The following is an 18,507-nucleotide window of genomic DNA, read 5'->3' on the forward strand; positions in this document are numbered from 1 at the left end:
GGACATTTATGCATGGTTTACTCCCCTAAAGGCACTGGATCACACCACAAATAAGTTTCCTCCAAAGAAACCTGCTTTCTCTGGTTACTGGTGTATCCATAGCAGAACTGAAGAGACTAATGAGGTGTTAGATTGGAAAGCTCTTGGACTTTTACAGTTTGGCCATGTGCAAGCCAGTGATAATGAAGACTAATTATTTCTTTAGACATGAATGTCTGTGAAAACCTCCCATGGACCAGATATAGGCCATATGAGTCCCCCAAAATTAGATTTTGGTGCATAAATCATTCACTGAAATCTTCTGAGATGGCCAGTTTTGAGGAAGCCAGCCACCTGTCTGTATCCCAGTGAACTGGCCTCAGAGACTGAAATCTGCACATAGGTTCAGGAAAACTCTAACAATGAAGTTTTCTTGTGTTCAAGCCTTTGGCTAAAATTCTTCCATATGGTTTTCTTTAATTTTAAATCACTATAACATTATAGTGCTAGAAAATAAAGCTATAAGTTTGATGTAGAAAAGCCATGAAAATAGAGGGTGGGTGGATTTGGGAAAAAGAACAAGAGGTTACCTGCTCCCTAAAATAGCCTAATCCAAAGCCACCATCACCTCCTGGTTCCTGGAGACACAGAACTGGAACCTGAACTCAGGGTATGTCTAAACTACCTGCTGGATCGGCGGTTAGTGTTCGATGTATCAGGAATCTATTTATCGCGTCTCGTCTGGACACGATAAATCGATCCGCTAAACGATGCCCGTACTCCACCTCAGCAGGAGTAAGCGGAGTCGATGGGGGAGCCGCGGCAATTGACTTGCCGCTGTGAGGACGGCCAGGTAAGTCGAACTAAGATACTTCGACTTCAGCTACGCAAATAGTGTAGCTGAGGTTGTGTATCTTAGTTCAACCTCCCCCGCTAGTGTAGCCCAGGCCTCAGAAGCTGTTTGCTCCCAGGGAGGTTTCTGCTTCTAAACAGAGAGTCCAAAACTACTGAACCATTCCAAATTTTGTTCCAGAAAGGAGTAAAGGGAAACAAGAAAACACTCTCAGATCCTGCATTCTAAAGGGTTAGAGAAGAGTCATCATTTACCCTAGAGAGTAAATCTACACAGTTGGGTCTCTCCCCTGAATAGATTGCAACAAAGCTTTTAGTTTCTTTCCATTTGCTAGAAGGTTCTATTAGCCACTGCCTCGCCACAGTACATGTGGTTATTTGTAAATGTGTGGCAAGATCCTGCAAATGGACCCGCCTAGGAACATGCCAAAGAGCTCCATTACATTCAGTGGGGCTCTCTGCAGCTATAGGATGTGCTGGGTGGATCCCTTTGCTGAACATAGTTTTAATTCTGTACATCCAAGACATGAGTCATGAAGAGATGACTAACATTAGGTGATAATCAAGATTTTGCTTTTGCATCAAAAGCATTCACCAATTGTTTCCTAGGTTAAAAATATTTAAAAGGAAAAGATGTTTGGATTGGCTAACATACAGAAGAAACCCTATATCAGCTGGTGACAACGTTTCATAATTAAAGGTCATCTGTGATTTCTGCATTTTTTGAAAATTAATTTTACAAAGAACATGAAAAAAATGAAAAGTGCTTTAATTAAAAAGCCACAACCTTATTTATTAATGTTGCACAATCATATCTTACATACCAGAATAACAAGGTCCTCTTGCTACCACTGTTATCTCTTTCTGATGTTTGCAAGCAGCTCTCCTGAGGAAGCATTCATTTTGGTAAGTGTCTCCATTTGATCCACAAACAGGAATGTAATTTGTATGACACTAAAAAAGAAAGTACCAAATAAATTCAGTCATGCAATCACACATGAATAATCTTTAATACAATATACATGAACATATAGGAAAATAGTAAACTGTCAGACTGCTAGTTAACAGTAAATCATCATTCTGTTTGGTTAAGAATGATTTAAAATATCCTTTCATGGGCCATGGGAATGATAGTCTCTCTCTGTATAGGCTGCAGGGATTAATTTAGCAGGAAAGATTAAAAGAATTAAATATGTGTAGCAAGGCTGTATAATGTCTAAGGGGAATACAATAATCATCTACAAGTATTTGTAGGGTAAAAACACCAAGAAGGGAGAAAAGTCCTTTAAGGTAAAACAAGAATGTATAATTAAGAGTAATGGAATGAAATTGAGCAAAGAAAAAATTAAGGTGAACATCAGGGAAGATTTCCTGACTGCAAGATCATTTAGACCATGGAATTGTCTTTCAAGGAAGATGGCAAAAATCCCATCCCCTGAATATTCATACTCCTATTTAGTATGTGATTTTTTAATTTAGTCAACATCTGTCATAATACTTTTGTATTGTTGTTATATTTCAAGGATCGGCAACCTTTGGCACGCGGCCCATCAGGGAAATCCGCTGGTGGGCCAGGATGGTTTGTTTACCTGCAGCGTCCACAGGTTGGGCCGATCGCAGCTCCCACTGGCCGTGGTTCTCTGTTCCAGGCCAATGGGGGCTGCGGGAAGCGGCAGCCAGCACACCCCTCAGCCCCCATTGGCCTGGAATGGTAAACTGCAGCTGTGTGCCAAAGGTTGCCAATCCCTGTTAAATATCAAAAGATATTGTGATAGGTCTATTTTGAAAAAAGAAAGGACAATACATAAAATCAGTGTTTCCCAAACTTGGGACACCGCTTGTGTAGGGAAAGGCCCTGGTGGGCCGGGCCGGTTTGGTTACCTGCCGCGTCCGCAGGTTCGGCCGATCATGGCTCCTACTGGCTGCGGTTCACCACTCCAGGCCAATGGGAGCTGCTGGAAGCAGCGTGGGCTGAGGGACGTACTGGCCACCGCTTCCAGCAGCTCCCATTGGCCTGGAGCAGTGAACCGTGGCCAGTGGAAGCCGTGATCGGCCGGACCTGCGGACGCGGCAGGTAAACAAACCGGCCCAGCCCGCCAGGGCCTTTCCCTAAACAAGCGGCGTCCCAAGTTTGGGAAACACTGCATTAAATAAATCAATGCCCACCATGAAAGGCTTTGGCATAGTATTTTAGTAATAGCTGTCCCATCCTAACAAAGACAGAGTAAATGCCTCCTGTACCCAGTGTACATAAAAATAACATAGAAAACATATTGTAACCACTCCATCCCCACCTTCCAAATACCCAGGGGAAGAAATACCAGCCCACTTCCCACCAAAAGCAATGAAAAAACTCCCAATAACTACTTAGGGTTTGATCCAACTCTCATAGTACACCACTTTCTGATCCAGAATACCACAAGGAAAAACAGGGACTAAGTCTACTCACAGACATTGCATCTGTTTAACTGCAGGTGTGATGCTAAACTGATTTAGCTAAACTGATGCAAGAGTGTCTGCACACAAGGTTGCACTGGTATAAATTTTATGTTTAGACAAGCCCCCAAAATGCTCTGATGTCTGGATCAACATCTTTGAGACTGCAGTTGTTTGTTTATTTTTCAAATGTGTATAACTTGTTTATCAAAATCACTCTTAGCATACAAGCAATCAAAATATTTCACTTTTAAAGTTAATTTTAAAGGAAATTATTCTTCCTTCCCTGTCACCCAGTCAAAAGTTACCAAGAATGTAATAAACTCCACAAACAGAAGCAACTCTCATTACTGCTCTGAGAAGTGCTCATAGTATCTCTGTGGTTCTTTTAATTTATTGAGCAGCCTTGGCCTATGAACCTGTCAGATCTCATGCTAAGCAGGGCCAGGGCTAGTCATGGCTGGAACAGGAGAAGTTTTTTGGAGAACTATATTTTCCAATCCCTATGTGTATTCCCCACATTCAATCTAGATGTTGCTGTGTGCTATTTAAAAGCTACCAGTTTCTGCTTCATTTCAGTGATACGTGAAGTGATGCCTGCTTTATAGTCTGTTTGTGTTTTTAATGCTTTGGGAACATTGGATGACATAAACGTCAATCATTTTTATTTTATTGCAATCCTGCAAAATAGCCTGTAAATTGCTCTGCAAGGATCAAACACTGAAACATCTTTATCAAAAGTGTAGTGAACACATTTCCCCCTAGTGAGCACAAAACCAAAACTATCCTTTTAACGTTTACAGCTGCTGAATGTCAGGACATCATTAAAATGTGCAAGGTCACTGCAGGGAGAGCACTGGAGAATCCCCTGGCTACTTGCATGCAACCTTGTTTGCAAATGTAATTCTGGAGTTTTAAACTTCAAAATATCACCTAAACTCAATAGATGTGGTGGCAGAAAGAAAGAAAGAAAGAAAGAAAGAAAGAAAGAAAGAAAGAAAGAAAGAAAGAAAGAAAGAAAAATTTGTTCATAGACGGACTAAATCCCCTGGCGCTCTTCCTTCAGTGATGGTAAGTTTGTTTCAATGACATCCTTATATTTGACAGCAAGTCATTTCCAAAGGGGCTTCTAAGAGGAAAAGTTATGATGATCCATTAGTACTTAAACTCCTTAAGGTTTAAAAACCTAAGAAGAAATGAGACTGGGATGTTGGTCACTGGTTATTCCTATACATTAAGGGAAAGAACCTCTCATGTGGAGGAGCTCAATTCAGCAAGGAGAGCGGGGAGTGTCTGGGACTTGGTTATGGCTCCCTGAATATGAGGGAAGATCTGTGCCAGCCATTATTTAAAGCAGCTTTGTAGCTGCTCTGTTTAACAGTATCCCATTCGTCAACCAGAACATCTCTGATGCGGGGAGCGGAGGGGGTGGACAAGGGGTGAACAAAGTGGATCCACCTCCATCGGCTTTACACCAGCTGAGAACTGTCCTCCAATAAGGACATTTTCAGCTAGCTAATCCAGACCCTAGTGTCTTTAGTTATGAAACTGCCAAGATGGAACAGAGCTTTGAAAAACTGCAGCATCCCTGGAATAGTCACTGAAAATTTTATTATCTGTTTCTTTTGCCAGGCACGACTTTTCAATTTATATGCAGAGCAGTTGAAGGGACACTGTCAAGCTGCTTCTGTGTGGTTGTTGTTTTAATAAGTCTTTAATTTGTGATATTTTGGAGGTGCCAGTTGAAAGCTCCTTAATTAAGGTTGAGTTGAGTTTTGCACTTAAAACAAGTATTCAACCTCTTTGTTACATATGAAAAATACACATATTTTAGCAAGGGGCATTTTCTGTTGATTCCCTCATTCTGTTTCCTTCTTTTGGTGGAAACTGATTTTACTGCTTGTAAATTCCTGTGTGCTGAGAATAGCAATTTTTAAATTAAGCTGAGGAGGTGTAAATGTGCACCAACAAAAATATAAAATGTTCTAACACTCTGAACATTGCTAACAGAAATAAGATAAGACAGAATAACCAGTGACTGTGTGATTTAATGATTCAAAAATCATGAATCAGGCACCCTCAAATTTCATGAGATTGTCTTTAAAATCATCATATTTTTGAAAGTAATAAATGTTGTGTTCTTGTCATTTGCTTTCTGGTTTTCGAGCCTACAAAGGACACTCCAGTTACATTTTGATGTTTTTTCCCCTATAACTATTATGGCTAGAAGCATAGTTAAAAAAAATCAAAGCTGAGATTCTCACATGACTCCAGGAGCTGGGTTTTTTTTAGAAAAAACACCAAAATATGAGCCTTACAATAAAATTGTGAAATTTGGCAACAATGCCAACTAGTCATAGGATGGCCCCTGATTTAGCAGTTTGAAAATAATTTAGCACTCTGTATCCAAGAATTTAGAAAGCTAAAGAAACCTGAGTATCTTGCAATCATTTTAGATTCTGGTGCTACAAAGCTGGCCATACAGATAAGGCACAAGTTTACTAAGAAACCTGATTTGAAGAAAGGTAGTTTTGATGGGCATATTTGATAAGGGACACCTGTGGCTTTATTCTCATTCAGAACAGTAGGAGATGGAAACCTTTTTGAAAAAGGGCAGTTCTTGGTAGAATTCTCTGAAGTCGAACATTATCCTTTGCTAAGGGAGTAACTTTTAGTTATGGAGAATAACAGGGAAAAATTAACAATAATGCTTTAAAAATTGTTCAGATATAGCCTGTGCTGAACTTTTGTGTGTGTTTTAATTATATGTTAAGTTTGACAAGTCTGTGTTATTCTGTTAGGATCATTAGGGCCAAAAAAGGGTCTGATGCAGGGTGATGAATGTCTTAAAAGAACTATTTTTTAATTCATTTAATTCCTAAGATAACTAATGGATTTACTTGTGTGATCTTAGAAAATTCATTCTATCCTCAGAGTCAGTGCTATAAGTTTGGGGAGGATACACATATTCTCTCCCTCCCTCCCTGCCTCATGAACATCAGATATCTAACACCTGCTCTTCCTTAGACCCACCCTTAGACCCATGATACAGAATGTCCTAATGAAGCTGTGCGGGGGAGTTGGCTGGGAGAATAGTCCCTCTAACTCTGTCAGGGTGATTCACAACCTGTACCAGTACATATATTTAGAATCTAGAGAACATGTCTCAGATTACATAAATGTTTAGGTAGCTGAAACTTTAAAATTAACACACTTCTCAGTGTTCCTATAAATAGCCCAATATTTCAAATCACAGCAGATACAAAAGTGCAAAGTCCTTACCTGAAATTGACATGCACATTTCAAGCCATCTCCATCTTCTTTACACACTCCCCCATATTTACACGATGATTCATCACACACTCTTACATCAGACTCCCTTACATTTAATTCTGTAAAAGGGAAAAAAGAAAAAAGATGGATAATGTAGTATGATTTATTTTTTGGCATAATAATATCAGCTTCATCTTTAAACCAGTAATTTTCCCATGCAGATATTTTTTAAAAAGTAGATACTCTTGTTCCATATGCTGAGTGCCAACTGGCAACCAGAGGTATAGCTGTTCCATTGGCACTGTATGTACAGCTACATTCCACCTCACCACACAAACAGCTCCACACAAACAGCTCCAGGGGCCCACATACACTGCCAAAACAGTTATTGTCTTCCATATTCTCACTAGCAGTGCTCTCCCCAATACAGAAACGGCCCATTCCCCAGACAGATAATAGCAGGAGTCAAGATACACACACAGATATATAGACCATGTCCCCTCTGCCCCTTCTGCTTTTCTTGTCACAAAGCCTGAAGGAGGAGCCATGCTGTGGATTTTAGGGGAGGCTAGAATCTGTTCTGAAAACATCTGTCCTGCATTCCAGCCCAGTATGCAAGCCACACTGTGATCCTTCAGATTGAAAACATTATAAATATGTACAATATTATTATTATTGATTAGTATTATGGCAGCACCTAGGAGCTCCAGTCATGGACCAGGAGCCTGCTGTGCTAGGTGCTGTACAGTAACAGAACAAAGTGTTTACACTGCAAAGTGAAGGCGTGATTGTAGCAGGGATAGGAGTATCCATGTTAGCTTTAGTCTAGCTAGCATGGACAAGGGTCACAGTGTAGACATAGTGGCATGGGGTTCAGCATGGGCTAGCAATCAGAGTTCAAGCCCTACTCAGCTTGCTAATCCAGGCCACCCATTCTACACTGCTATTAGCACCCATGCTACTTAGATAAAAGCTAAGACAGGTAGGCCTACCCTTGCTACAATCACACGTTTACATTGCAGAGTTGACATACCCTAAGACCTTTGTCTACACTGGAACTTCCTCGGCAAAACTTTTGTCATTCAGGGGTGTTAAACAACCACACCCCCAAATGACAAAAGTTTTACTGACTAAAAGCGCCAGAGTAAACAGTGCTTTATTGGCAGGAGTGCTCTCCTGCCGACAAAGCCACTGCCACTTGTGGGGGATGTGGCGGCACAGCCGTGTTGCTAAAAGCAAGGTAGTGGAGACAAAGCCTAAGACAAGAGACAACAGACTGAGCAACAGACAGGCAGACTTGGGGAGCACAAAGAAACAATACTGATCAGCCTCATACGCAGTGGTCTCAGTGCACCAGCTGCCTAACTGTGGTCAAGTTTTTTGTAGGCATCACATCAAAGAAGAGCTTTAAGGGGGGATTTGAATATTATTAACCCCACACATAAACATGAGCATGCAGAAGAGAGAACAATGAAAAGTAAGGGTGGGATTACTTAAAGAGCTCAGTGCTTAACTCTCACTGAAGACAATGGGAGTTATACCATTGACTTCAATGGAAGCAGAGTGATACCATCACTGTGTGCTTTTAAAAATCCCACTCTAAAAGTTTAACGCAGTGGTGGGCAACCCGTTGCCCACAGGCCGCATGTGGCCCATCAGGGTAATCTGATTGCGGGCCACGAGACAGCTTGCTGATGTTGATCGTCTGCAGGCATGGCCGCCTACAGCTCCCAGTGGCCGTGGTTCACCGTTCCCAGACAATGCGAGCTGTGGGAAACGGTAGCCAGCACGTCCCTGTGGCCCGTGCCGCTTCCCACAGCTCCCATTGGCCGGGAACGGCGAACCGCGGCCCCTGGGAGCTGCGGGCGGCTGTGCCTGCGGATGTCAATATCAGCAAAATGACTCGTGCCCACAATCAGATTACTCTAATGGGTCACAGATTGCCCACCACTAGTTTAACTTGAAAACATTCCTTTAAAAGGAAAAGGAACGTTCATGCTTTGGGTTAGGTTTGTGTTAGAGACCTACTGAGCTCTACAGTAGTACAAGCCACAAACACAGATCCATTTACACCTATGTTTTTCAGAACTTTCTTTACCACTTTTGATAATTGGAAGAAAATGTATTCAGGGGGATGGGCTGGATAAAAGCAGAAGTTAAAGGAAAGAAGAACTTCTCACTGTTCAGGAACTGTGAAATGTAGATGAAAGTTAAAAACAAAATAGTTATCATCATTTACAGGCCAACGCTGGTGGCAATCTTCCTGCTACAATGTCAGTACTCAGGCACCACAGAGACAGACAATATATAAAAACCACAGGTGATGTTGTCATTGATGACATTGGCAGTGGAAACCCAAGAGAAAACATATATAGAACATGCTTCCATCATCCTTTGATACCAGTTTAAGAATGAAAAACATATTGCCAGACTTTCTAAGGCCTGGTCTACACTGGGGGCGGGGTCGAACTAAGGTACACAACTTCAGCTACACGAATAGCGTAGCTGAAGTCAAACTACCTTAGTTCGAACTATTTACCCGTCCTCACGGCGCGGGATCGACGTCCACGGCTCCCCCATCGGCTCCGCCACCGCCGTTCGCGGTGGTGGAGTTCCGGAGTCGACGGGAGCCCGTTCGGAGTTCGATATATCGCGTATAGATGAGACGCGATATATCGAACTCCAAGAAGTCGATTGCTACCCGCCGATCCGGGCGGGTAGTATGGACGTACCCTAAGGTAGGTGGTGTGGAACTGTGCACATACCTAGTGCACGCTACAGTGATGTTACTCTAGGGGGCAGCATGAGCCAATAGGTTGGGCCCTGGGCTTGGAGCAAGGAGATCTATACTCTACACCTGACACTAGCACTGACCTGCGGGGTGACCTTGGGCAAGTCATTCTACCTCTCTTTCCTCTAGCCTCCCCATCTGTAATATGGAGATAATTATACATACCATCTTCTGTAAAATGTTTTGAGATCTACAGACAAAAGAGCTGTGTCAGATCTTGATATTATTAGCTCAATGATGAAGCGCCATCGGCAACTCCCAACTTAGGTAAACATGAAAAGTGATTGAAAAAATAAATATGGATTATAATCTATCATTCTTGAAGATATAAATGAAGATTTTAATGTGCTAGTTAACTACCCTGGTTGCCACACCAACAATGTGCATGTGTAGTAACCCGCACCCTGGCACCTGCTGCAGTTGTGATGCAGCAGCACAGAATGCTGTCCTGGGGGGAGAGACATCCAAGCTCAAGCTGAGGAGGGGACTCGGAATCCACCCGAAGGGGAAGTCAGAAAAAGCCGTTAGAGAGAAGGAGGAGGATGGAGATGCTGAGCTAGCAGACGAACTGGAGCCTGGGTAGGGGGAGGGGATAAAATAAGAGAAGAATAGGAGAATAAAAGCAGAGGACTAGGAAGTGAGAAGGAGGAAAGGTTTCAGATCAGGAGAAGCAGAAAAAAAGGAGACCTGTGTACATCAGCAGATGCTGTTAGAGAAGGGAGGAAGAGGGAAATCAAATCTACAGACTTACCAGAGAGTGAATATCAAGGGAAAAAACTGAAAGGAAATATAATTGGTGAAAAAAGGAATTGATCAAAAAGGTGTGTTAGATGTAAACAGATCCTGGAAGCAATCAACAAGAAGCCTACCCACAAAGGACCTAAAAGACATGAACAGAGAGAGAGTGATTGTGTGAACATGTATTGACTGAACACAGTTCATAGGCACCTAATGGACAAGTGAGGGCCACTAGTTGGATAAACTCATTGAAAAGAGGGACAGCCGCATGAACGCTGAATCGAAGGAGCACTTCAAGCTGGAGAAAGCAAAGAAGAGGACAGCAAGAGTGCAGCTGTACTTACAGCCATGGAGAGGAAAAGTAGATTCTTCTCTGAAGTGCAGGGGTGGCTCTACGAATTCCGCCGCCCCAAGCAGGGCGGCGCGGTGCGCCGCTCGCGCTGCCGGGCGCCGGTCCTGCGCCTCCGTGGGACCTCCCGCGGACGTGCCGCTGGTCCCGCGCCTATGGTGGAGCTTCCGCAGTCATGCCTGCGGGAGGTCCACACGAGCCGCGGGACCAGCGCACCCGCTGCAGTCATGCCTGCGGGAGGTCTGGTCGTCCCGCGGCTCCGTTGGACCTCCCGCGGGCATGACTGCGGAAGGTCCGCCAGACCCACCTGCTGCCCTCCAGTTAAAATGCCGCCCCAAGCGCGCGCTTGGCACGCTGGGGTCTGGAGCTGGCCCTGCTGAAGTGTCACTGTATTGTAAAGTAATCTCTTTTATTCTTATAACAATGTATGTGATACTAACTGCACAGCATGTACAAGCTCACAAAGGTAAATGAGATGGTAATGTATAGTTTATTACTATAAATAGTAAGTCTTTGGTAATGTTCTATATTATTTATGCTCCAGACACAATTTTGGTGTTTTCCGTTATAAAGTTTTAAAAATTTAAAATTATCTCCTTTGTTTTGGTTTGCCTCTACCTCACCTCATAGTTAGCATAGCCTAGCCTAGCCAGGTCACCATATGTGTTCTCAAATGATAACTGTGATGCTGTGTATAGGAAAGGTGACCATTTATATCACTGTTGTTACCACGGTTACACAATTTCCATAAATCTTTTACAAAGTGTATCATGTAAGGTGTCAATGGAAAAGTTATGGTTTGCTAAGTATGATTATCTTGTTTATATGCATGTATTATCTTTATATTGGAAGTTATGAATATTCGCTATGTACTTGGATCTTAAACATGTTTTGTTCCTGGGTGACACCCTCCAGATAGCTTTACATTAGAGCTAGCCAGCTATGTGTTGATGGCCCATTAAGGACACTCCAGTCTCACAATGGCCCATTGAAGAAACTCATCTCACCCAGTAGGTCTTCCTATGGATGCCTCAGACAGCAAGGAGCCAATGGCCACTCCCTGTGATTCAGCAAACCATGTAAGAGCATGTGATATGCTCATGTGACCCTGGACTCCATCTTGGGCCAGTAACTTTCCATACAAAGTGACTGAGGGCTTTGTTTGGGACAGTAAATTTTCATGCACATGGCCAAGGATATAAAACACCCCTGAAACACCTCCATTTTGCCTCTTTCCTGCTCCAATTCTCTGGACTGTGGATTTACAACTAAAAGGACCAGCTTGAACTACGGAATCTCCTGGAAATTACCAGAGAGACTTTACAAGCCAGCAGCCGATTCCATCACTGCTACAAACCTGATATAAGGGCTTTGCAATCATATGTATGTATATGATCTATTAACCATTTATAACTCTTTTCTTTTATGAATATATCTTTAGTTAGTTACTAAGGATTGGCTGACCGTGTACTATTTGGGTAAGATCTGAAATACATATTGACCTGGAGTAAGTATCTGATGCTTTGGGATTAGTAGAACCTCACATATGGTGACTTGGGTTTTCAGTAACCTCTCACTATATTAGACCTGTTTGTCTGGATGGGAGCCAAAGGCTAGAATCCCTACAAGGGTCTATGTTTGGCTTCTGGTTAACCAGTGTAGTACTACAGAAGCTCTTTTGTTACTGGCTTGGTGAATCTAATTATAGAATAAACCACTAGTTCTGGGGATTGTTTGCCCTGTTTCTCACAGACTGCCCTGAGTGAGGCATTCTCAGTATGGTCCATCCCAGGCACCTGGTCACAATAACATTAACCAGATGTGATTGCTTCACTGTAGGATCTGAGTTAATGTGAGAGAACATTGCAGCTTTTCAGTTTAGCATGCTTGCAATTTGCTTCTGAAGGAAATGGTCATTTCTTTCTCCTCATAAAGATCTATCCCATGAAAATGAACAAACTATTAACATTAATTAAGAGGAAATGGTGATGTCATGCCCAACAGAAGATTGCACCTTTTAAATGATAATACATTTTCAGATAATATGATTTACAAAATAAATGATCACATTGATAAATTACAGTGATAACAGCTTACTTTTAGGAGTTAGAGAAACTAAATATATACAGGCCCCAAATATGAGTTCCTCCATTCCTGTGTTGGGCTCCCTGTAATCTGGGATCATTTAGGGGCCTACTTGGCCTATGGTATCAGCCAGAGAAATCCCAATGATGCTCTAACTCATGTTTACTTCCTGTGCCCCCCTATGATGCTCAGTCCTCATGTGGGAAACCCCTTAATGCAGGAGTATTCCCCAGAGGCAGTTTCCGAGCGTTTAACAAAATTCAACTACCATCTCTAGGCTGACAAGTCACAGATCTATCATTCTATCCCAGGCCAGCGGGACATGGGTCAGTGTTCACGTCCCACTCCCCATAAGTAGCCAGCTGGGGCCGGGGAAGCTAATGATCCAACCAAGGGACCAAATTCAGTGATGAAACCTGGTCATGTGCCATCTGAGGCATGTTGCACATACACTAAGAAGAAGATCCCAGACCCGTTTCCTTCTGTCCAAACTAACATCTTGACCTGTCTCTCTGACGTCTCCTTGTGGCTGTCTAGCTGTCAGTGCAAGCTAAATATGGCTAAAACCAAGCTCTTAATACTCCAAGTCCTTCCTGCTACCTTCTTTCTCCAACACTGTGGACAATGCTGCCACCCTGCTCGTAACCTGAGTGTCATCTTTAACTCGGACCTCTCTAGAGCCTCACATCCAGGCTCTAAGTCTTGCAGATTCTTGCATCACAGCTCTGAGATGTGGCCTTGCCCATCCACCCACACAAAACTGTCATCCAAGTTTTCATCGTCTTGCATCTTGATTACTACAATATCTTTTTCTGTGGCCCGACAAATGCATCTTGCCCCACTTAGATTCATTCAAATCATAGAATCATAGAATCTCAGGGTTGGAAGGGACCTCAGGAGGTCATCTAGTCCAACCCCCTGCTCAAAGCAGGACCAATCACCAACTAAATCATCCCAGCCAGGGCTTTGTCAAGCCTGACCTTAAAAATCTCTAAGGAGGGAGATTCCACTACCTCCCTATGTAACCCATTCCAGTTCTTCACCACCCTACTAGTGAAAAAGTTTTTCCTAATGTCCAACCTAAACCTCCCCCTCTGCAACTTGAGACCATTACTCCTTGTTCTGTCATCTTCTACCACTGAGAACAGTCTAGATCCATCCTCTTTGGAACCCCCTTTCAGGTAGTTGAAAGCAGCTATCAAATCCCCCCTCATTCTTCTCTTCTGCAGACTAAACAATCCCAGTTCCCTCAGCCTCTCCTCATAAGTCATGTGCTCCAGCCGCCTAATCATTTTTGTTGCCCTCCACTGGACTCTCTCCAATTTATCCACATCCTTCTTGTAGTGTGGGGCCCAAAACTGGACACAGTACTCCAAATGAGGCCTCACCAGTGCTGAGTAGAGGGGAATGATCACATCCCTCGATCTGCTGGAAATGCCCCTACTTATACAACCCAAAATGCCATTAGCCTTCTTGGCAACAAGGGCACACTGTTGACTCATATTCAGCTTTTCGTCCACCGTAACCCCTAGGTCCTTTTCTGCAGAACTGCTGCCCAGCCATTCGGTCCCTAGTCTGTAACAGTGCATGGGATTCTTCCATCCTAAGTGCAGGACTCTGCACTTGTCCTTGTTGAACCTCATCATATTTCTTTTGGCCCAATCCTCTAATTTGTCTAGGTCCCTCTGTATCCTATCCCTACCCTCCAGCGTATCAACCACTCCTCCCAGTTTAGTGTCATCTGCAAACTTGCTAAGGGTGCAGTCCACACCATCCTCCAGATCGTTAATGAAGATATTGAATAAAACCGGCCCCAGCACCGACCCTTGGGGCACTCCACTTGATACCGGCTGCCAACTAGACATGGAACCATTGATCACTACTCGTTGAGCCCAACCATCTAGCCATTTTTCTGTCCACCTTACCGTCCATTCATCCAGCCCATACTTCTTTAACTTGCTGGCAAGAATACTGTGGGAGACTGTATCAAAAGCTTTGCTAAAGTCCAGAAATAGCACATCCACTGCTTTCCCCTCATCCACAGAGCTGGTTATCTCATCATAGAAGGCAATTAGGTTAGTCAGGCATGACTTGCCCTTGGTGAATCAATGCTGACTGTTCCTGATCACTTTCCCCTCCTTTAAGTGGTTCAGGATTGATTCCTTGAGGACCTGTTCCATGATTTTTCCAGGGACTGAGGTGAGACTGACTGGCCTGTAGTTCCCTGGATCTTCCTTCTTCCCTTTTTTAAAGATGGGCACTACATTCACTTTTTTCCAGTCGTCCAGGACCTCCCCCGATCGCCATGATTTTTCAATGATAATGGCCAATGGCTCTGCAATCTCATTGGCCAACTCCTTTAGCACCCTCGGATGCAGCGCATCCGGCCCCAATGGACTTGTGCTCGTCCAGCTTTCCTAAATAGTCCCGAACTACTTCTTTCTCCACAGGGAGCTGGTCACCTCCTCCCCATACCGTGCTGCAGAGTGCAGCTGTCTGGGAGCTGACCTTGTCTGTGAAGACAGAGGCAAAAAAAGCATTGAGTACACTAGCTTTCTCCACATCCTCCGTCACTAGGTTCCCTCCCTTTGCTGGTGCAAAGTTCATTCTCCTAGTCCATCACTTTGACCATGTCACCCCTCTCTTTGAATCCCTCCATTGGCTCCCCCAACCTGTCTGTAACCATCTGTTGTCTTTTACCTAGATTGTAAGCTGTTCAGGGAAGGGACTATCTCTTTGTTTTGTTTGTACAATGCTAAGCACAGTGGGGTCCTGGTCCACGATTAGAGCTCCTAGGTGCTCCGGTAATACTAATAATCAACAATTAGCCCAGAATAAGGGAGCTCCTGCACCCCAAGACCCTCATCCCCAGCCCCACCCCAGATCCCGCACCCCTAGCTGGAGCCCTCACCCCTACCCCCCAACTCCCTGCCCCAGCCCAGAGCCCCCTTCCACACCCTGAACTCCTCATTTCTAGCCCCACCCCAGAGCCCACACCCCCATCTGAAGCCCTCACCCCCTCCTTCATCCCAACCCTCAGTTTCATGAGTCTAAGAATCCTGTGAGCCACACACTTTCACTTTTCCTGAAGCTGAGAATTCCACCCGTCTGAAAGGCTGAGTCTTTGCTCTCTGGGCACACTTCGCTCCTTCCTACTCATCTGGCTTAGTTTTCCTCACAATGAGCCCTATCTCATGCATTATATTATGAGAGAAAGCAATAGAGCCCATGGATCAGCCAAAGGCTCATCTAGCCCAATATCCAATTTTCTGACAATGGCCAGATGAACCATTGGTCTGACCCACTCTGGCTGTTATTATCATCATCATCATGGCAAATCTCAAAGGAACGTAGCCTCCTTTCAGATCAAGTATTGATCTCTGGCAACATCCTTCAGATGGTCTGGCTGGATGTTCTGTGTATGTCCATCTCTGGCAATCTTACTGCACCACTGAAGCCTTTGGCACCCATGTGATCACTGATCATTCCTGGGTAAATGAAAACTAAAAATAACTCAAAATTCAAATTTAAAACAAACAAATCCCAATCAGTTTCACCAGATCGATTCAGGATTCACCTGTCTGTCCATGACGTAGCACCCTAATTCCAATTTTCAGAGATTTAGAAGCCTTTAAAAGGAATCCTTCAGATGGGATGTCTCAGGCTGTGTAATTTACATGTCTCTGCAGTAATTTAGACTATCTTACATTGATCTGAAGAAAAGCTCTGGATATGGAAATTGTAGTGGCTGCTGGGGACTCACTCTGGCAAGAGCTCTGTGGAAAAGATGATACAATCTTTTGTGGGTATGTTCTGCAGGGCCAGAGTAAGGAATACACCCACTCTGCCAACACCCAAACAAGAGGGTGCCCGTAGTTTCTCCCCATGTGGATCCTTATCTGACATATCCCTCTGCAGGATTCCAGAGACGAATCTCATTTCTCTGGAGGCAGAGGATCTCACTGTCCATGGGGGAGGGGAGTGATCTTTATGCAGATGTGGGATGGAGAGGAGGGGATGAGCAAAGGAAAGGACAAAACTAGCCCCAGTAACTTACTGAGTTCTGGGGGAGAAGAGTAGCTTTAGACTGAACCCACTTCTACCAACCAGATTTACTGCAAAGCCACTAATGCAGCTCTGTATGAATGCCTCGGGAGAAGGGAAAGAGATAAGAACCAAATTAAAACAACAAAGGTAAAACTGGAGGGACCCACTCCCAACACCCCACAAAAGTATCCCCTGAAGACAAGGGGAAGACAGAATGAAAAATTAGAAGCATGCTGCTTAATTTTAGGGGGCAGATTGTATTTGTTTCTTTTGGTTTCAATTCTAAGTAATGGTTATAAAATGTACAAGTGGGAAGGACTATCATCAAGAAAGAAATTAACAGATATTGCCTGTTCATGGAAATGGAACAAATGGTCCTTTTCCAATGCTGTATTATGCACCTAGGTACTATGGTGATGGGCATTTTTCAGTTAGATTAACATTTCTGATGAGATGTCATCTAATCTCTGCATCCATTTGAAAATGCAGTCAAGCAAAAGTAAAAATCAGAGCCCTGACATGTATACAATTACATTTGATGGAATCGCAAGTACTATAAGAATGTATGTTAGCCATAATGATTTTCACACCTACAGTATTTTATTCAAAAATGAAAATCAGTGTTAATGGTGTAATTTAAAGGCTAGGAGAAAAGATGTCTGGCATGTCTAAGATATGCTCAGCCTTGCACAAAATCCCTGCAGATAAAGAAAGATAATTGCAGAAAATCTTTTTTATTTCTAGAAGAAAGAATCATTTACCATCATATACCAGAATGGATAAGAGTAAGAACATGAAGAATGCAATTTAGGATGATTTCTTGTATGTTTATTTAATGACAACCACAACTCATTTTCAAGGCTTTTAATAGCTGTAAATAACAGTACATTTCAGCATAACTGATTACTCAAAAAGAGTAAATAATAATTCATCAAGTTCCAGGAGAAAAACATAATTAGTACAATTAAATAAAGCTTCCAAATTTATGGTAACATTTGTGACCAAGGACCTGAAAGGAGGTATTAGAAATGATTTGTTAGTATCTGTCTCTTTTAGCAAATGGGGTTCTGTACAGGCGCAGAGATCAACTTCCAGAGGTCTGTCTGTAAAGCCCCAATCCAAGGTCCCTTCTTCCCCCCACCCCGTCCCTTTCCTCTTGGGAAAATGCACAAAGTGAGAGTTTGTATGAATAAGAAAGGTCTAAAAATGGAGTAAAAACTTCAATATTTTGGATCTGCCCATACAGCTCTGCTAAATCAGCCAGACATCCTAGAACATAATATTCTGCTACAATTAGTAGTGTATAAGTTTAATTTACTAAAGCACTTGCCTTTATCTGGCACCTCTTTTACTCAAGAAATAATCAGATACAATAATTGGATAGGTTTCAGAGTAGCAGCCGTGTTAGTCTGTATCCGCAAAAAAAACAGTAGTACTTGTGGCACCTTAGAGACTAACAAATTTATTTGAGCATAAAGTTTCGTGGGCTACAGCCCAATTCATTGGATGCACACAGTGGAAAATACAGTAGGAAGATAGATAGATAGATAGATAGATAATATACACACACACACACATATACACACACACACACACAGAACATGAAACAATGGGTGTTACCATACACACTCCAACGAGAGTGATCAGTTAGGTTAAGCTATTACCAGCATACTGCTCAACAGCTCACCTTAACTGATCACTCTCCTTAGAGTGTGTATGGTAACACCCATTGTTTCATGTTCTCTGTGTATTATATATATATTATCTTCCTACTGTATTTTCCACTGCGTGTATCCAATGAAGTGGGCTGTAGCCCACAAAAACTTATGCTCAAATAGATTTGTTAGTCTCTAAGGTACCACAAATAATCGGATACTGACATTTGTCCTGCAGACCATCAATATGTATCATCTGAGAGGCAGCAACCCTTACACCCAAGGTATTACATTACACAAGT

General features: G+C 43.0%; 1 protein-coding gene across 1 annotated transcript in view; it reads right to left on the reverse strand.

Moving 5' to 3' along the window:
• TMEFF1 (transmembrane protein with EGF like and two follistatin like domains 1) overlaps nt 1–18,507 on the reverse strand; it is a 196,955-nt gene that overhangs the window by 62,405 nt on the left and 116,043 nt on the right. The window contains exons 2-3 of the mRNA XM_039521421.1: nt 6,550–6,659; nt 1,656–1,785 (exon numbers count right to left, since the gene is read on the reverse strand). Coding sequence (XP_039377355.1) covers nt 1,656–1,785; nt 6,550–6,659 — 240 coding nt within the window. The remainder of the gene's footprint in view (nt 1–1,655; nt 1,786–6,549; nt 6,660–18,507) is intronic.

The sequence above is a fragment of the Mauremys reevesii genome, linkage group 2 (genome assembly GCF_016161935.1).
Source record: "Mauremys reevesii isolate NIE-2019 linkage group 2, ASM1616193v1, whole genome shotgun sequence".
Lineage (NCBI taxonomy): Eukaryota > Metazoa > Chordata > Testudines > Geoemydidae > Mauremys > Mauremys reevesii.